Source organism: Nicotiana tabacum, chromosome 15 (genome assembly GCF_000715075.1).
Source record: "Nicotiana tabacum cultivar K326 chromosome 15, ASM71507v2, whole genome shotgun sequence".
Taxonomy (NCBI): domain Eukaryota; kingdom Viridiplantae; phylum Streptophyta; class Magnoliopsida; order Solanales; family Solanaceae; genus Nicotiana; species Nicotiana tabacum.
The window spans coordinates 125,550,674-125,572,053 of record NC_134094.1 but is presented as its reverse complement, the minus strand read 5'-3'; the positions used below and the strand labels follow the sequence as shown (position 1 = coordinate 125,572,053).

Here is a 21,380-nt window from a genome sequence, read left to right as displayed (position 1 = left end):
GAACTTTAAAGGCTACGGCCACCCCCATTCGGGGACTGTCGTCCTGGGCAAGCCCGGATGGCTCGGGTATCGAAGCCCAGGGTAATAAGCCTATTGGGAAATACCCGAACTTAAAAGGCTACGGCCATCCTAGAAATGGCTCGAGGACATCTGTAACCCGTAACCAAAACATAAAGCCTTCAAAATTTCCAAAACCGGTTCAAAGGCTATCCTCAGCAAATTTATAATCTAAAAACTTCTAAGTAAGCACTTTGGGTAAAGCTTCCGGTCATACCAAGCCCGCACGAGTTCTAAATAAAATCACATCGAGAACATGCCAACCTCCGAACAAGACCTTATTACTACGTGCTAAGGCATTTGAAATCTTTGCAATCGTAAAGAAAAAGCCAAAAGAAACAAACTTGAAAATTGCCAAAGGGAAAAAAGAAAAGCCATGTATATATATAAAGATCTTTACAAAGGCCAAACGGCCTCAACAAAATATACAAAATACAAAAACAAAGAAAATCTACAAGATCTTTACAAAAGCCAAACGGCCTCAACAAAATATACAAGTATACAAAAATAAAGAAAAATCTACAAGGCACCTAAGCCTGGTCTTTTCCGGAGCCCGCCTCGTCACTGAGACCATCGGGGTCTTCTCCGCCCTCAGATCCGCCGGAACCCTTAGAGCCTTCCTGATCCTCAGGATATGCCACCTTCTTGGCCTCGGCCTCAAGCCTTTTAAATTTTTCGATCTCAGCCGATAAAGCAAAACCCCGGGCATGAACTTTCTCGAGAGCCTCCCTTTGGGACTGCCAGTTCACGTAATCAGCAATAACTTTTAGGTGGTCCTGGGCTGCCTCAGCGTCAGCTTTGTACCAGGCCACCATTTTTTCAGCATCGACCCTGGTTATTTCTGCCACTGACTTGGCTGCTTTAAGATCCTCAGCAAGGGTATCCCATTCAGAACCGGCTGAGCCCTGTTGAGACTGGAGGTCTTCGATTTTTTGGGACCGAGCCTCAGTTTTCTCCCTCGCCGCTCGAAGTTGGACTTTCGCCGAGGCCAACTGCTCCCGGCAGTCTCTTTTTCCGAAGTCAATCAGTCCATTTTTTCCTTCCACTTTTTCGGCCATGGCCTTGACCTCGTCCATCTCGGATCGGAGCTGGTCAACCCGATCAACCTTCTGCTAGACCTGCGGGTTCTGACCGTTAGTCACCATGTCTAACTCGTAATCACTAACTTCAAAGATATTTACCTGTTTACTAGGTTGGCATGTTCTTTCTGAGCCGCGTCTGACTCGACTCGAAGATTCTTGACTTCTCCTTCGCGTTGCTCGCTGAGAAGCTTGTACATGTCCCTCTTCTCAGCAAGCTCTTTGACTTCGGCTTTGAGTTGGCTAAGCTCATCTTGGTACCAGAGAAAGGTTTCACAGTGAAGCACTGAGGCCTGCAAAATAAGGAAAGGAAAAGATATTAAAGTCATCAAAAACTGAACCCAAAGATAAAGGACAGTTCAGCACCTGTTGTGCTTCGTTGAACAAGCATGGTGCATCCACCTCATTCATTTTTGTACGGTCTTCTTCGGTTACCAGTCACCGGAGGTAACTAGCTTTCCCGATAGGGGCGGAAAGAATCCGCGCATCCTCTGGGATGGTGATAACAACTGATCGCTTTCGACCAGGATCCGTGCTCGAAGCGGGGAACCGATTGATTAACCTCGGGCTCGAGTTTGGCCCACCGACCTACGGGATGGGCTTTTCCTCGGCACCTCTAAGTCACCCAACTCGGTAAAGTCTTCCAGGGCGGTTGAGTCTACACCATCAAAGAAACATTTGAGGGGATTGCCTGCTCTATGAATCCCTTTATTAGATCGCTCCTTCGTCGCCCGGGCTTCATCAAAACATGGACTATGTGAACGAGGGCGATTCCGAAATATCTATAACACCGGGCGGGGCGGAGCCGGCATCTTGAGAGATCCCGGACCTCACTTCGGCACCAGCCTCATAAACTTGAGAGGGATTAGCCTTCGTCGTTCCCCACTCGGCTGCTATCCATTCCTCGGGGATAGCCGGCTCATAGGCCACAAAGTGCTGGTTCTCCTCAGTCTTGTACCTAAGCAGAAAGAGTGAGTTCGAGTCAGGCACTCGGGAGCTGGAGCTTTCCATTGGCTTACGGACTAACCTTCTCATTGGTTTCTTTGTCTCCGATATTGGGGAACTTGGGGCCCTCCTTCTTTTCTTCTCTCCTGCTTTGGCTCCAGGCTACCCCGAAGTAGAAGAATTAATGGGTAAGTCCTCTTCCTTGACCGGAGGCCTAAGCTCAACAGTCTTAGGCAAACCTGCAAAAAGGAAATAAAAGAAATAATAATGTGATGCTAGAAGAAGAAGCCTAACATAACTTATTCAGGAAAGAAATCTTACCGTGGGAACGGCCCACCTAATGGCCCTTCAAGAGTTTGTGCCAAATGCTCGGAGTAGGGCATCTGTGAGACAATGCCTTCGATCCACTCCTTGAACCGAGGGATAACATTTGGGACTCGAGCAATAGCTACACTGCCACGAATACAAATGAGTAAAAGGGAAATGAACATGAAATCAATATTCAAAGGAAAGTTGTACTTATGTGATACATTCCACTTCTCGCGGAATGGCCTAAATTCGGCCGAATCAAGCGTCCTTGCCAGCCTCGATCTCGGTCTTCATCAATGCTTAAAAATTTGGCTTTACTAGCCCGGTGTACGAGCTTTATTAGTCCCCTTCGGAAGATTCGTGGACTGTATAGAAGGAGTAGATGATCCACGGTGAGCCGACAAGAGTCAATCTTGTTCATAAAAAATCAAAAGAGGATTACGATCTTCCACAATGATGGGTGGATATGATAGAGGCATACCTCGTACCTCCTACAGTAAGTCTATAATGATCGGGTTCACCGGTCCTAGTGTGAAGTGATAAGTGTAAACGCTTTGGTATCTCTCAACATGGGTAGTAATGGCCTCCTCAGAGTCAAGGACCACTATGTCCTTGTCGGCCAAGTTATAGTCTTTTCGGACCGCGGGGAGGTCATCTTTGATGATTGCGCAAATATATCTCGATATCTCCTCACGCCGAACCTGCACCGAAAAGGGCTTCTCGACCTTGAAGTTTTCGGCGATCGAACAACCCTCGGGAATGGACATCTTCAAGGGAGGTTCAGCAGCCGGTTCATCGGTTGCTACGTTAGCGGAGGATCTCTCGAGATCGACCACATCGGGAGTGGTTTCATTAATTTCGGCAGTCGGTTGGGAGGTAGAAGCGACCTTTTGGGGAACGGATTTGGAGGTTTTGGCCATTATTATCTGAAAAAGCCTGAAAATGATAGAGAAATATTGAATGTTGATAGCTCAACTGTATTGGCTTGAGTAGAGAATGAGTAAACATTTTGCAACGTACTGAGGAATCTTGAGTAACGGAGGTAAAAATGCTAGAGTATAAAAAAGGGTAATGAAATCCTGAAGGCACGAGGGTAGAAGTTTGGACGTAAAGTAAAAAATGAATGAAGGAGGGGATATTTATAGGGGCTCCGCGACGTTTCGCGTCCAGGGACAGCCAACCGACGGTTGGCACGCATTTGAGGTCATAATGACATGACTGACAAGACATTTTGATTTTTTTGTCGTTTCTGTCATGACATAATGAAGAAGAAATCAGGGAGCTCATGTAGTTTCTCATCAATATACTCTCCGAGAAATGAGGGTACTATCTATATACGAGTAAAACTAAGGGCATGGTACACCCCGACTTCCGATAAGATAAACCGAGCTAGATACATGATGACAAGGGACCAGAATTGAGGCAAGGGTCTCATCGAGTCAGAGTCCGGGGTCATGACGCCCACCCTCGAGAATATTGGGGCCATGATCCGGGATCTGTCCAAATCCCAATGTACTTCGGAGAAAGTTGTCAGGCAACCAAGCAAGACCAACAGAAAGCCATAATATCCACGACCGACTGGATATCACGGCGTGGATCTCGGCACGTATCGATGGAGAACCGGTGATCAGTTAAACATAAGATTTTGTACCTTTTATAGAATTGTACTTAGGGTAAAACCCCCTTACTATATAAAGGGAAGTATGATTATTCATTGAATACATTATAACACATGCATACCAAGGCAATATACTATTATTTTCACTATTATTGAAAGCTCTTATTCTCGTTCATCATTGCTGGCCATTGTGAGTCCAGATCGAGGGTGGATATTTCATCAAGGCTGGAATTACCCTCCTCACGTGGTTTGAATTTACTATATCTTTATTTGTCTAATATAATGCAATTTATCGTTTGTATCGAATTAATCTGCATATTCTTAAAACCACATACAAATTTAATTATTATCCATTTTTAGGGTAAACACTATGTAAAGTTTTTACTACATAAAAAAGTTGTTGAATACAGTAATATTTTCCACTACACCCACTAATTTAAAATAGTGGATTATTTCTATCGGATATCTTCGGTGCAAACTTAACATAGTGCTAGGTCTAGAATGCAAATGATCTTTAACTCAAACTTCAAACAAAATGCAACAAAGGTTATGGTGGAGTGATAAGTACTCTTTCATCCTTAATCAAAGGTCTCGGGTTTGAGCTGTGAGTATGAAATTTCCTTTGCTAGGGAGATTACCCCCAAATATAGGACTTCCCAACGCGAATTGAGAGGATTTAGTCCATCCTCAATTGTAGATTTTGGATACCAGGTGAAAAGCAAAAAATAAATAAATAGATTTTATAGTTTGTAAAGGCAAAATAAGACGAGAGATTTTAATATCCGTTATCATATCATATCGCAACATAGTCATACAAGCATTGATGCTAAGACATATATATGATATATCTATTATTAAAATAGTGTCAGCTGAAGATTAGTTAGTCAGTTATATAAGTTAATCACTATTGATATAGTTAGTTAGCATTGTTAGTAGTCGGTTAGTGAGTGGCACATCTTTGGACAGTGTAGATATATAAAAGACTATGCCTTGTGCATTTTGTGTAATGAGAAATAGTTCTTCTTCCTCATATTCTCTCCTCTAGATTCTAGAGTATTCCTTCTCTGCAGATGAACACTAGCTCCTCCATTTATGTCAATTGAGCTGAAATCCACAAATTTCATCCTTAATTTAACATGGTATCAGAGCGGCGATTGTGAGGCATGGACTCCGGCGTAAAGCTCCGACAGAATAAGAACAGATTCGAGCTTGAAGAAGCAGACATGGAGGAAATGAAGTGACCTCACTTGACAATAATTATCCACTATACCTCCAATCTGGAGACACTCCAGCGTTGGTTTTAATTCCAAATAAGCTCACAAGGCCCGAAAGTTATGTTCTATGGAGCAGAGCAATGAAATTGGCCTTGCAAGGAAAGAGCAAACTAGGTTTTATGGATGGATCGTGTGTAAAATCCAGGTACAGAGGGGAATTGTTGAGTAATTGGAAAATGCAATGCAATAGTGCTGTCATGGATAGGAAGCACAGTTTCAATGAATTAATGCCAAGTATTGTTTATGCATCAGATGCGAGAAAAATGTGGAATGATTTCCAAAAGAGATTTAATCGCTCAAACTTGACGAGAATTTATCACCTCTGGACTGAAATAGCAACAATGAGGCAAGGAACAGACTCAATAACAAGTTACTACACTAGGATGAAGGATCTGTGGGATGAGTTAGATGTGTTGGCTCATTTATCATGTTGTGATTATGAAGATGCGAGGCCATCTATTAAAGTCCTGAAGTCATAGCGCTTGCTACAATTACTTATGGGATTGATTGAAAGTTACAACAATGTAAGAAGCAACATATTTGCAAGAAAGCCAGTGGTTATAGTAATTGAAGCTTATACAATTTTCACACATGAAGAGAGCCAGAGGTCACTTGGTGTTGTGGACACACACAAATATCCATTGACTATGCTTGCAGGAAAAACACAAGGGTTCAAACAAAGAGGACCAGACATGATATGTGAATATTGTGGCTATAAAGGCCACTTGAAGGAAAATTGTTATAAGATTGTAGGTACGCCCAAAAGCAAGAAGAAGAATAGTCAGCTTGGTGGAACTCTTGGGCAATCTAGTAGCAGGGCGCAGACTGGAGGAAGCTTTAAGCCAAGCATCAATAGTGCAGCAGTTTAGAATCAGGTGCCGGTGTATATTTTCACTGAAGATGAGTACTCACAACTCATGAGTTTGCTTAACAAACCTCCACCAGATGATTTCAATTCAAACATGGTGGCATGTACTGTTACATTGCTTTCTAAGACTTATGCTTGTGAATGGATAATAGACTTGGGGGCATCATACCACATTATACCCCGCAAGGAGTTATTAGAAGACATAATAATCCTAGAGAAAAGTCACAACAGTAGAGTACGAGTACCAACTAGAAATAAGTCATCTATATCTAGTGCAGGAAGTACAGTGGTCTTAGGAAGTCATAAGATCACAAATGTGTTGCACGTGCCAGATTTCAAATTCAATTTGCTTTCAGTGTCAAAGCTAACCAAGGAATTGCTGTGTTCAGTCGTTTCCCCCCTAATTTTTGTGAGTTTCAAGAACTCTACAATGCCAAGGTAATGAGGATTGGTAGAGAGAGTAATGGCCTCTACATATTTCAAAAGGAAATGAAACCTACAGTAGGAGCAACTGTAATGAAATGTGCAGATGAAGCAAAACTATGGCACTTAAGGTTAGGACACCCTTCACCTATAGCAATGCAGCACATACCAAGACTGGAGAATAAACTAAACAACATAGAGCAGGAGTAGTGTTCAGTACGCCTAATGGCAAAACAAGTCAGGTTAAAGTTTCTAGCTAGCAAGAGTAGCACTATTTTGGTGTTTTCGAGCTGATACATGTAGATGTGTGGGGACCCTATAAAAGACCTATTTTTGATAGAAAATAATTCTTTGTTACTATGATTAGATGACTATAGTACGTACACTTGGGTTTGTTTGCTTCAATCTAAATGTGAAGTGTCAGTTGCACTTAAGGATTTCTTGACTATGATACAGAATCAGTTTGATGTATGTGTGAAATACTAAAGTCGGATAATGGAACAAAATTCTTTAATTCTCATTGTAATGAACTCTTCACTTCTCTTGGGATAATCCATCAAAGCAGTTATGCTTATACATCACAACAAAATGGGACAGTAGAAAGAAAATATAAGCATATTTTAGAAGTGGCAAGGGCATTGAAAATTCAAGGTGCCATCCTAGTCAAATTCTGGGGTGAATGTGTAAAAATAATAGTTTATCTAATCAATAAATTGCCTACATTAGTGCTAGAGGTAAAACACCATATGAGGTGCTCTATGGGAAGGAACTAGTGATGGACCATTTGCGAGTTTTTGGTTGTTTATGCTATGCAAGCAGCCTACCTAGGTCTAAATAAACTAGTTCCAAGAACAAGAAAGGCAGTGTTAATGAGATATTCTGAAACTCAGAAGAGGTACAAGCTATTTGACTTGGATAACAAAACCTTTTTTATCAGTAGGGATGTCAACTTTAGGGAAAGAACTTTTCCTTTCAGATCTATGCCCATTGACAATGAAGATGATGTATTATTCAAGCCAGTGACTAATATAGGAGGAACACAAATACACAATGCATAGAACTCTCATGTTTTACCTACACCACATCAATCACCTCATCCAACACACTAAAAAGGAAGTTGTTCTGCAGAAATTACAAACACACATGACACTGCAGATCATTAGTCAGAGACCCAACACATTACACCTGATTCTTCAATAGAAGCAACACATGATTGTCAACCAACAGAGTCCAATGGAGAGATGCCTATTGAGGAACCAGTAGAAGAACATAATCCAACTGAACAAATGGCAGAGAATGATAGAAGGAAAAGAGTTACTAATCCACATATTTGGTTAAAGGACTATGTCATTACCAAAAGGGGGTATGTTAAGTGCTCGTATTCCATGGCTAATTATGTGGGATATGATCACTTGTCTGCTGACTATCAGGAGTATTTGATCATGTTTTCAACTCCCACAGAGCCAAGAAACTTCAAAGAGGCATCTAAAGATTAGAAATGGATTGAAGTACTGAAATAAGAGGTTGATGCTTTAGAATAAAACCACACTTGGGAGCTTGTTGACTTGCCTAAAGGCAAGGAGGCTGTAGGCTCAAAATGGGTATATAAAGTCAAGTACAAGCCAAATGGAGAAGTGGACAAATATAAAGCCAGACTTGTTGCAAAAGGCTACACTCAACAGGAAGGATTAGACTACCATGAAACCTTCCCACTTGTTGATAAGATGGTAACTGCGAGGACAGTAATCAGTGTTGCAGTTTCCAAGAATTGGCCTCTATTTCAGATGGATGTCAATAATGCTTTCCTATAAGGATACTTGCAAGAGAAGGTTTGTATGGACCTGCCTCAAGGGTTTCAAAAGTAGGTGGATGATATTCGGATTAATGTATGCATATTTTGATATATATTGCCTCGCATTATGCTCATATCTCGTAGATTTCAGATGTATAATATAATGATTTGTGCTAATTTGTAGTATTTTTATGTGTAGGAATCATTCAGATGTGATTTGGGATGAAAGTACGCGAATTGGAGCGAAAATAGGAAGAAAGTGCAAAAAGTGACCATTTGAGCGCCACAAGCAGCGTGGGGCGCTACCTGTGGCGCACAAAACGGAATGCTGAAAAATTGAGCGCCAGGGCCAGCGCCCCACGCTGCCCTGGACGCTCAAAACGTGAACATGTCCTATTTCGACCAGGACTCGGTTATTTAAACCCCAAGACGCCCCCAAATCATATAAAATCTAACCTAAACCTATTTTGAGGATGAGGACGTGACTTTGAGAGAGAAACAAAAGTACGAAACACTCGGGCGCACGGATTTGATCAATTCTTCCATTCTTCTTCTAGTATTCATTGATTTTATGTTTGAAAATATTATTTTTTATGATTATATGAATATGAGTGGCTAAGAACCCTATTGTTCTGGGGTCGTGGGTGCTACATGAATGTTGACGTTTGAAGTTTAAATTGACGAGTTTGATTTTATCATATTGGGTTAATTATTTAATTTTGTTTTTTATTATTTTGATGAGTTGCTAACAGTGAAATACTATCTACGAATCTAGAGTTGAACTCAAAAGTGGGAATTCTAGACTGCATATAGAATTAAATAGAGAAAGTTCTTGAACCCGGGCATCGGGGAATAGATTCGCAATTAGGATAGAAATATACCTAATTGTCTTGCTTGGTTGAAATACATGAAGTATAGATGCATTCTTGTTAGTCTTAATTCCATAGGCATATAGGTATTAAGTTAGATTGAATAGGCGAGTAAGAACTCGACATATTCTTATGAGTAATATCAACCCTATCAATCAACAATCCAGATAAATCAATCAGTCATTTTAACCCAAGAACGCAACAAGATTGTTAGCTAGCCTATGACCCCGGAATACTCTCCACTACTGATTTTTATTCGAAATTGCTTAAATGTTGTGGTTGATTTCTAGTTATTTCATTGCTCGATAGTATCTTAGGTAGTAAATTAATCACTTACACATTTTGTGAGAGATCTCTTGAATCGATAAGTTATTTGAGTTTGAATCAGTCAAAAGTTAATCATAAGTCTCCCTTGGAACGATACTCAACTTACTACTCTATTACTTGACGACCACGTATACTTGCATGAGTGTGTTTGGTGGCAATAGTGTAGTATAAAATCTGCAAACTACTCAAATCATTGTATGGTTTGAAGCAAGCTTCAAGGTAATGGAATATAAAACTCACAGATGCTTTCCTAGAAGCAGGCTATCTTCAAAGCCCCTATGATTATTCTCTATCCACCAGAAGAGAAAATGATAAAATTGTCATTGACTTAGTATATGTGGATGATCTTCTCATCACTAGTAACAATAGAAGACTAATTGAGCAAGCCAAGAATACACTGCACAGAAATTTTAAAGTGAAGGACCTAGGTGAGCTAAGGTAATTCCTGGGAATTGAGGTGTTAAGATCAAAAGATGGTATACTTCTCAATCAAAGGAAGTACACACTTGAATTGATCTCAGATGTTGGCTTAAGTGGTGCTAAACTAGTTAACACACAACTAGAGGTGAATACAAAGCTCAATACTGTAGATTATAATGAGCATGATGGAGGTGTTAGTGATCCTTTGCTTACAGACATCACTTCCTATCAGAAACTAGTTGGGAAGCTACTCTATCTTACAATTGTCGCGCCCCCTTTATCTCGCGATATCGGGCTTCGACACATGACAACTCTTTTAAAGGAGGTATTAAAAGAGGAGAGTCACCACCTAGCGATTTTTAAGGTGCGTTAGGGCACCTGTTTCCGAATAACTCCGTTTTAACTAGTTTACATCACCAAAGATCGGGTAAGGGATCAAGTTACCTCAAGGAGAAAGTATTATGCACTCATCGAGGTCCACAACTGTGGGTCTCGGCCGAACTTAAATTATATGGATTAGTCTATGTAATCAAGTAAGCAAAGAGAGAGTACAAAATCTAAGAATTTTATTATAAAAAGATTTTTTGAACAGAGGGGTACAACTATTTTTTATTCTAATAGAAAAAGAACGAAAATAGGGGGGGGGGTCCTAAGTTTTTTAGCCTAAAGGATCACCCTGTGCAACAAAAATAATATTTCGTAACTCCCTCGAGATGGGGTGTTACTCATATTATTCAGCGGGCAAGGACTATCATCTTTTGCTACCCGATTACTATGTTAAAGTTGTTTACCTAAGAGCGCTCTAATTCAATTCTAAATTATGCCCTATGCGTGCACTACCCGTCCCATACCTATGATCTAGAAGGTTTTGGACCTCTATTTGGATGGTTCTAGACTATTATCTAGGCAGCTCAAAATCGCAAAAAACTACGCGACAAGCAAAACATATAAGGACTCCACATAAAACAATTAAAGGCTCATATTGACCTCCACACCTAAGTAGCAAACGCACGCAAACACATATGTTAATTAGGAATTGGCAAACTCCAGAATCGTAAGCCTATAGACATGCTTTCTAGGCGATCAAAGTATGCATGCAATTCCAGATGTAAGATATTGCTTATAGACAGAATTATGTAGGTATGACAAACTGGTTATTGAAAGTTTTAAGTTACCAATCCTATATGTGTGATTCCTAGGTGATCTACGCAGTTGGGTATAACAGAATCTGCTGAGGAGAGTCCCAAAATTATCCAGATTTTCCTAACAGTGTCGCTCAGGAACAGTGTTTAAGTAGTCTAATATTAACCAATTAACAAGCAATTATTTCCTATAGGCAGGATCTCTAACAGTTGATGATTAGAACTCGTTTTATTTATACTTAGTCCTATAAACAAGATTTCTAGTGAACAATGTGATACAACAACAAATGAAGTGATCAAAATCCTATAGGCATGATTTCTAGTGAATAACTGAAGTGAATTGAAGGTAAATTCATTAACACTCGTTCCTATAGGCAGGTTTCTAATGCATTTAAAAGTAGTCATGCAAATTGAAGGAGTGCTCACTTCCTATAGGCATGCTTCTAATGCATTTGAAAGTAGTCATGCAAAAGTGATTACTTCCTATAGGCATGCTGTCTATAAACACGCAACATTAAATATAACATCTGAACTCATGATTAATAGTAAACAAGTAGTGTATGTGTGCTTCTCCTAATATCATGCTTTCTATAGTGCTCATGTAATCGAACAACACGTATAGCAAACACATTGTCAAGTCCTATAGACATGTTATCTATCCACTTTGCATATAGATATTGAATTCTACCCATTCCCATTTTACTAACACCCCAATTGTTTATACAAAGGGTATTACAAGCCCAATAACGAGTAAAATATACAAATATTACATAACAGTGATAAGAGGCCCATAACAGGCCCAAATAAAATAAATACCCAGCATTTACTGGGCCTTCAATAGCTCTTACACAGCATACCCAGGCCTTCAACAAAGAGCCACATTCAATACACGACTCAGGGATCCATAGAGGAGTCCAGAACCAGTTTACTCGACCATGGCACCATGTGTTGCACCATTTAAATTAGCCAATTCAAGTACACAGCACATAACAAGGGTAAGTAGAGTGAATAGGAACAGTTTGAGATTGAGGGAGTGACTAAGGACCAAGCCCTAGTGTGTCAGAGTTCACAAGGGTCTCAATTGGACCCCAAATAGTGCTCACACTAGGGAGGCCAACAATCGAACCTAGGTAGACTTGGCTTTCAACCGGCAAAAATGAAGAGTTCAGAATAGCATAAGTTGCAAGTAAGGAGAGTGGACAGAAGTTAGGGGATACACTCATATCCTAAAGTAGACATAGCCAAGTTGAGCATACAGAATAGTCAGTCAAGCAGGTCATAAGACTTGTGCAGTAGAACTTCAATGTTTGGCAAAGTAGCACATCACAAACACATATTGAGAGAATTAGGAGAAGGAACAAGTTTGCAAAGTTTGACAAAAATAAACACTAAAAGGTTGAGAACTAAGAAGTCCGATTTAGGCTAAGTATACATCTTAGCATCACAAGACAAACAGGTTAATTCTCATAAGGATGTAAGGCAGTATTGAAACACATATTATGACAGGCCAAGTAACCATTGAAGGAACATAGAATTAAGACATATTGGGGGAGGGGGGCATATTAGCGAGATCACAGGTGAGGAAAGAGGTCTTATAACAGATTAAAACACATTAGGTATGCAAGACAAGCATCACAAAGATTCAATACAAAGTGAGAAGCAAGCCCATGTTAAATAATACATGTAGGTATTCTAATATTGACAGAGTAAAGTAATTACCCTAAGAAGGTTCAGATTATGCTAACTATAAGTCTGGATCATGCTAATTTGGCAATAGGGCAGCATTTAGATGTGAGAAAAACAAATTACCATTACTGGTGAAACAGGGAGGGGGTTAAACATGCTAAGGCACATACTGATAGAGAGCAGGGTCAAAATATGTCGGATAGGCAAGTCATCAATACAGAAATTCAGAATATGAGGGGGGGGGGGCATACTTATGCCATATAGTGGGGTACATATTCATGCTTTTGAAATCAATCAACTAGTCGACTAAAGAAGTACAAATTATGTTAGTGAGGCATATTCAAGTAACAAGATTGATAGCAAAAGACTAAATTAAACACCAGAATATGATAACAAGTATAAAGGTCCCAAACAGTAATAATTTCTAATACATTGACTGGTCAGAACTTAATAGAACTAGGTTTAGGCATGCTTGAAGCTAAAGGCTAAAGAGACCTAAAGAGTTGAGGAAAGCAAACGGAATTACACAAAAAAAAATCTAGAAAACATACTGAACTGACCAATTTCACGAATGAAAATGTATACAAACCATAGATGCCTAGGAATGAAATTGCAAAGTATAGTGACTCACCCGTTAAGCAAAGAACAGTAAAGAATAGGTTTCCACAGAAAACCCAGAATCCCTAATGCGTCAAAGTTCCCAAGAGCTTCGATGAACTCAGGGCAGTGCTCGCACCAAGAATGGGTTAAGTAACAAAATACTAATGGCATTGGCTTTCAGCCGTCCAATAAAGAATACCAAGCAAGAGAGTAGCGAAAACCTCAAAATTTTAGTGAAAAAATCGATTTTTTAAAAGTCTCTCTCAGAAGGGAAAATGAGGGGGTTTATATAGTAGTCAAAAATCGAGCAAACATATAAGGAAACAGAATAATTTAAACAACAAACAAGGAAAAGAAACATGCAAACCAATTTGAAATCAATTTAAGAGAGAAAATTCGGTAAACCCTAATTTTTAGGGAAAGTGTAAATCAGCAAAATACAAACAAAATCGGACTCACACAGTATAGAATAGAATGCGTGTAGACGAAATATGGTCTAGATTCAAGAGATAGGAATCAATCAGATAGAATAGTAGAAGTAGTACTTGCCATGTTTAGGCAAGTACTAAGTGATACCATAGAGAATCAACCAGTAGCGGAAACACACAAATATGGTAAGTAAATAAGAGGAGAATCCCATTAGAAGAGGGATTAAGAGACGGGTTTAGAGAGGCGGCGATTAGGGTTCTTCAGAGAGGGGAAGAGTTTTAGGGCGGCGGATTTAGAGGGAATAGGATTATGGTTTGGGGTTGGGTGATTTAAAAGGGGGGATTAAATGTGGGTCGTTGATATTAGAGATCAACGACCAGGATTTTAAAGAGAGGTTGAGTCGGATTGGCTAGGCGGTTCGTGACCGGTTTGGGATGGGGTTATTGGGTTAGTGTATTGGGCTGGTTTGGTCCGAAAATTTGACTCAAAATTGGGCTAGCTTTTAAAAATAGAAATTAAAAGAAAAATAATTTAAATAAATAGCTAAATAAATATATAAAAATGCTACTTATGCAAATTAATACTTTACAATAATAGGAGACTATAAAAATGTAAGATTTTATTTTGACCCTAAATGAAATATCAATTGCAATAAGAATGCAAAATGTAGGCTATTATTGTAAATTTATGCAAATAGCCTAAAAATACCATTGTAATTATATAAGAAATGGGGTAAAAATATTTCAAAAATGTATTAGGGATGAAAATAATAATTTTAGGTGATTAAGTCATCACAAATAATTTAAAAGAGTGATTACTTAATTTTTATGTAAATTAATGCAAGAAAACAATTAATTTAAAAACTCTGAAATTATGAAAAATTATAGGAAATGCTTGTGTAAATCCTGTAAATTAATAATAATGCAAAAAATGATATTTTTAAAGTATGCATATTATTTGAAAAATATATGAGGGTAATATTGGGTATCAACAACTGCACCTCTTTACCTAGGAATGATGAAAGAGTTGTCGGGTAAAGAAAATGATGATCGATTTTGATTGAATAAGGTGATTTTTTTTAAAAAACAATGGAGGCCGAACCCTGGTCCTTGAGTTGCCTACATATCTCTGGTGTTACGGGAATCAGGTCGTGTGTAGTTCTAGATCCAACGGCAACCAAAACCGATGGAGTTGTTATAGGAATGGTCGTATGCTTCGGTAAAGGTTATTTTGGGGTAGGGCAGTATCAGATGAATTTATGCGGAGTCATTGATGTGAATCTGAAGCGTTATGGATGTATCACTGAGCAAATATCTGAAAGGTCATAGTGTAAAAGGCGGGTAATTGATGGTGGTCGGTTATGTTTGAAATAATTATAGGATGTGAACATTGAACGGAAACCGGAGCGAAGATTTCTCCCGTTAGGAGAACGGTTACTTCCTGGATTACCTGCAAAACTTAAAACATGATGCATGCAAGTATATATGGATTATTGCGAGAATTTAAACATGATGCAAATTCCCTTCGGACCATGAGGGTTGTCTTTGGACGGTGAGGATGGTGTCCTTAAACCATAACGTCCTGGGCCATGAATCATGTGATAAGGGATTCGCAAGACATGAAATGATGTCCCCGGGCCATGAGAATGGTGCCTCCGAACCATGACGCCTTTGAATAATGATGGGCACTTTAAAGAGATCCTCGGGCCATGGAATGGTGTCTTCCGGCTACGAGGATGATGCCTTCAGACCATGACGCCTTTGGACATAATGGCGATATTTCAGCCCATGAAATGCAAAATATGATGTTTGGCCATATGCGAAGATGAGACAAGACAAAGCTTAGTCTTGGGTAAGATGAGGGCAATGCTTAGCCCTGGGTGAGTAGAGGATAATGCTAGGTCTTAGATGGCGTAATTGAGATAGCATTTAATCATGAGGAAAAGGAAGTGCTTAGCCTTGTGGAATTAGGGAGGCAGTGCTTAGCCTCATGCAGGATGAGGAGACAATGCTTAGTCTCATGCAAGTAAGGGAAGTGGTGCTTAGCTTCATGCAAAATAGGAGACAATGCTTAGTCTCATGCAAAGAAGGCAGTGCTTAGCCTTGTGTAGTTAAGGAGGCAATTCTTAGCCTCATGCAAATAGGAGACAATGCATAGTCTCATGCAAAGAAAGGCAGTGCTTAGCCTTATGCAGTTAAGGAGGCAATGCTTAGCCTCGTGCAAATAGGAGACAATGCTTAGTCTCATGTAAAGAAAGGCAGTGCTTAGCCTTATACAGTTAAGGAGGCAATGCTTAGCCTCGTGCAAAATAAGAGAAAATTCTTAGTCTCATGCAAATAAAGGCAGTGCTTAGCTTTATGCGGTTAAGGAAGCAATGCTTAGCCTCATGCAAATAGGAGATAATGCTTAGTCTCATGCAAAGAAAGGCAGTGCTTAGCCTCATGCAGTTAATGAGGCAATGCTTAGCCTCATGCAAATAGGAGACAATGCTTAGTCTCATGCAAAGAAAGGCAGTGCTTAGCCTTATGCAGTTAAGGAGGCAATTCTTAGCCTCGTGCAAATAGGAGACAATGCTTAGTCTCATGCAAAGAAAGGCAGTGCTTAGCCTTATGCAGTTAAGGAGGCAATGCTTAGCCTCGTGCAAATAGGAGACAATGCTTAGTCTCATGCAAAGAAAGGCAGTGCTTAGCCTTATGCAGTTAAGGAGGCAATGCTTAGCCTCATGCAAATAGGAGACAATGCTTAGTCTCATGCAAAGAAAGGCAGTGCTTAGCCTTATGCGGTTTAAGGAGGTAGGGCTTAGCCTCATGCCGGAAAATAATGAGTGATAGTGAGAAAGTAGAGTATCTCTTAGCTGAAGATGTGTTTGCGTTTAGCAACTTTGACATTATGAAGGTAGTGATTCTGATGTGTGTGTGTATTTGCGCATATTCCTGTTATGTTCATTGTGCCTTCATCCAAAGAAAAATCGTGAGTTTGCGGGAAAGGTTGGTCCGTGCTTTCTCCTTCTCGCTTTGCTTTTGCTCCTGTCTTAAGATCCTGTTTGAGTTACCCTGGGCAGCATCTGGCTATTTATAAAGTTTTCGAAAACTATGCGTGCATTTGATGAATGTAGTTATTTAAATATAGTAGTATGTAATATCAAGTAATTTAGATGAACCAATGACTGTGACATATTTTAGAGACATTGCGACTTCCTTGCTTTAGAATTTTGAGGGTCCTCCTCAAAATTCTGCATCAGTTTAAAAGCAATTCTTTGACCGTTCTGTGTATGACGAAGTTTGCTGGACTTGCTTCAGAACTTTAAGGGTCCTCCTTTCTGACCATGGCAAAATGAAGATCTTATTGAGATGTGACTGAACCCTCAGCGCTGCCTACGTATCCCCTCTTAAACGGGAACCAGGTCAAGCGTAGTTCAGTTATATTAAATAAAGAAATGTAAATAACCTAAACATAGTATCTCTTGACTGCGTCTGAGTTGATAGGTTTTGGCCAAATTTCTCCGTCCATTTCTGCAAGTATGAGCGCTCTCCTGTTAATACTCTGTGAACCGTGTAGGGCCCTTGCGAATTAGGTGAAAATTTCCCTTTGGCTTCATCTTGATGCGGGAAGATCTGCTTTAGCACCAACTACCCTAGTGTGAATTGTCTAGGCCTGACCCTTTTATTGAAAGCTATGGACATTCTGTTCTGGTAAAGTTGACCGTGACATACTGCATTTATTATTTTCCCGTCAATGAGAGCTAGTTTTTCATAACGACTTCGTATCCATTCCGCATCATTGAGTTCAACCTCTTGTATGATTCTCAAAGAAGGAATTTCTTCTTCGACGGGAATGACGGCTTCAGTACCATAGACCAGCAAATAAGAAGTTTCCCCAATTGATATGCGAACAGTGGTGCGATATCCAAGTAGGGCAAATGGTAACTTCTCGTGCCATTATTTGTGATTATCTACCATCTTCCTTAATATCTTCTTGATATTCTTATTGGCGGCTTCCACAGCTCCATTCATTTGTGGCCTGTATGTTATGGAATTTGTATACTTGATCTTGAAGGTTTCACACATGGATCTCATCAAATCACTGTTAAGGTTGGCGGCGTTGTCGGTGATGATTGATTTTGGTACCTCGAATCGACAAACAATACGATCCTTAACGAAATCTGCTTCGACCTTTTTAGTTACAGCCTTGTAAGTAGCTTTAACCCATTTTGTGAAATAGTCTATGGCCACTAGAATGAATTTGTGCCCATTTGAATCGGTGGGTTCAATTGGACCAATGACATCCATCCCCCAAGAGGAGAAAGGCCAAGGTGCACTTGTTACATTGAGTTCATTGGGTGTCACTCGTATCATATCGGCATGCACTTGGCATTGATGACACTTTTGGACATACCTGATGCAGTCTGTTTCCATAGTCATCCAAAAATATTCTTCTCTTAATATCTTCTTAGCTAAGACGAAGCCTTTCATGTATGGTCCGCAAGTTCCGGCATGTATTTCTTAGAGAAATTTGGATGCTTCCTTGGCGTCGACACACCGTAATAACCTCGATCTGGAGTCCTTCTGTACATAATCCCTCCGCTTTAGAAGAAGTGGTTAGATAATTTTCGGAGTGTGTGTTTCTAAGTATGATTTGCATGCTCTGTGTATTCTCCTTTTGCCAAATATTCTTTGATGTCATGGAACCATGAATTTCCATCAATTTCTTCTTCAATGTGAGCACAATAAGCTGGCTGGTTATGAATCCCTATCGAGATAGGGTCGATGAAACTCTTGTCTGGGTGTTGTATCATGGAAGATAGAGTGGCCAATGCATCTGCGAACTCATTCTGGATTCTCGGAACATGTTTGAACTCTATTTTTGTGAATCTCTTCATCAATTCTTGTACATAGTAGAAATACGGCAGTATTTTGGTATTCTTTGTAGCCCATTCTCCTAGAACCTGATGTACCAAAAGGTCTGAATCACCAATTACCAGCAATTCCTGAACGTTCATGTTAATGGCCAACTTGAGTCCCAAGATACAAGCCTCATATTTTGCCATATTGTTGGTACATGGAAACCTGAGCTTTGTGGATACTGGATAGTGTTGACATGTCTCTGATATTAAGACAGCTCCAATACCTATTCCTTTGAAGTTCGCGGATCTTTCCAAGAACATCCTCCAACCGTTGTATGCTTCACTGATGTCTTCTCCCACAAATGATACTTCCTCGTCGGGAAAAAATGTTTTTAATGGTTCGTATTCTCCGTCTACAGGATTTTCTGCCAAATGATCTACCAATGCTTGCCCTTTGACTGCCTTTTGAGTTACATAGATGATGTTAAACTCACTCAGCAATATTTGCCATTTTGCCAACTTTTCGGTAGGCATAGGTTTTTGAAAGATGTATTTCAACGGATCCATTCTTGATATGAGATATGTGGTATAAGCATAGAAGTAGTGCCTCAACGTTTGAGCTATCCATGTCAAAGCGTAACAGGTGCGCTCCAGCAAAGAGTACCGTGCTTCATAGGGTGTGAATTACTTACTCAAATAATATATGGCATGCTCCTTTCTCCCCGTCTCATCGTGTTGTCCTAGAACACAACCAAAAGCCCCATCTAGTACAGATAAATAGAGTAGCAGAGGTCTCCCAGGTTCCGGTGGGACCAGAACAGGTGGTTTGGATAAATATTTCTTGATCTTGTCAAAGGCTTTCTGGCACTCTTTAGTCCAACTTGTTGCAGCATCTTTCTTCAAGATTTTGAAAATCGGTTCACAGATCATAGTTGATTGTGCTATGAAACGGTTGATGTAATTGAGACGCCCTAAGAAACTCATCACATCTTTATTGTTCTTCGGAGGTGGCAAATTTTGGATAGCCTTGACCTTTGACGGGTCTAGCTCAATTCCTCGGCGGCTGACGATGAACCCTAACAGCTTTCCAGCAGGGACTCCGAAGGCACATTTTGCGGGATTCAGTTTAAAGTTGTACCTTTGAAGTCGATCAAAGACTTTCCTCAAATCTGCTATATGATCTGTGCTTCTCTTGGATTTGATGACGACATCATCCACGTACACCTCTATCTCCTTGTGTATCATGTCATGGAAAATGGTTGTCATGGCCCTCGTATAAGTGGCTCCAGCATTCTTTAGGCCAAACGGCATCATTTTGTAACAATATACTCCCCATGGTGTAATAAAGGTTGTCTTTTTGGCATCCTCTTCATCCATTCAGATCTGATGATATCCCGTGAAGCAATCCACAAAGGATTGAAATTCATGCTTGGCACAATTGTCAATCAGTATGTGTATATTGGGCAAAGGGAAATCGTCTTTGGGACTTGCTCTGTTTAAATCCCGATAGTCGACACACACTCTGACCTTACCATCTTTCTTTGGAACCGGCACAATGTTAGCCAACCAGGCCGGATATTCAACCACTCTGAGAACCTTGGCTTTGATCTGCTTGGTGACTTCTTCCTTTATTTTTAGAGTCATATCTGGTTTGAACTTTCTGTGCTTTTGCTTTACAGGCGGACACATAGGGTTGGTAGGTAGTTTATGGGCCACTATGGACGTGTTCAAACCGGTCATATCATCATAGGACCATGCAAAAATATCCTCATACTCCTTCAAGAACTGGATATATTCTTCTTTCTCTAACGGCGATAGGTGAATGCTTACACGCGTTTCCTTGACTATTTCGGAGTCTCCCAAATTAACGGTTTCAATCTCATCCAAATTGGACTTAGGCTTTTTTTCAAAATTTTCTACTTCTCTGATAATTTCCTCGGGTATTATATCCTCTTCCAGATCCTCTGAATCACTATCCTTATGTTGCATTGTCTCGTTACATGTCACAGTCGTAGGTTCATCAGGATAATTAATAATAACTCTGTAGAGAGAAAAAGGATAATAATAAATACTAAAACAGCAATCCATTGATAAATATTTTAAAACGTCAATCAAATGCAGTTCAATGATTCAAGCAATTATTTCAAAACAAAAACGTTGAAAAAACAAAATACTAAAAATGTCTTAAATGCCCATAAAATTGCTTTTAAAAATAAATGATGCTAATTGCCAGGCTACCCAGGAACTCGACAGCCCTTGATGGCGCAACGGTCCAATTCTTGAGAACAGCTCCCTTCTCCATTGTCTGAATAATAAGGTCTTCCTCCTCCTCCTCAACTATCATACTGCAGTCCATGTCTTTGTTATCTAGAAATAGCTTCCTTATGCCAGCTAGAGCTTCATCTTCTTCAGATCCCCACATCATGTCGGCTTGATGAAATGTCTCGTATAAATGTGGTACCGGTTGCTCCAGCGGATAATAAGGACCACGCCACGGTGGCGACCAATTCTGATACTCGTTCCAGGTGTATTCATACCCAAGCCCAAAAGTTGTGCCATGACACTTTAGCTGTATCGGTTCGGTGATCCCCTGGAAATTCTTGCCGAGACCCTTGCCAGGTTCATACCCTGTCCATGCCAATATGCCTTCTATCTTACTACTCAGCCATTTGTCTTTTTTAATTGCGTTAATATGCTCA

At 40.0% G+C, this 21,380-nt stretch overlaps 1 protein-coding gene across 1 annotated transcript; it reads left to right on the top strand.

Moving 5' to 3' along the window:
* The first annotated feature begins 5,362 nt into the window (after positions 1-5,362).
* LOC142169852 (uncharacterized) lies at positions 5,363-5,761 on the top strand. The gene has a single exon (XM_075231780.1). The coding sequence runs from the start codon at positions 5,363-5,365 to the stop codon at positions 5,759-5,761; it is 399 nt and encodes a 132-aa protein (XP_075087881.1).
* Positions 5,762-21,380: the final 15,619 nt, after the last annotated feature.

Bases quoted from the DNA above. Each gene is read 5' to 3' on its own strand.
- LOC142169852 (XM_075231780.1), top strand. From the start codon at position 5,363: ATGAAATTGGCCTTGCAAGGAAAGAGCAAACTAGGTTTTATGGATGGA.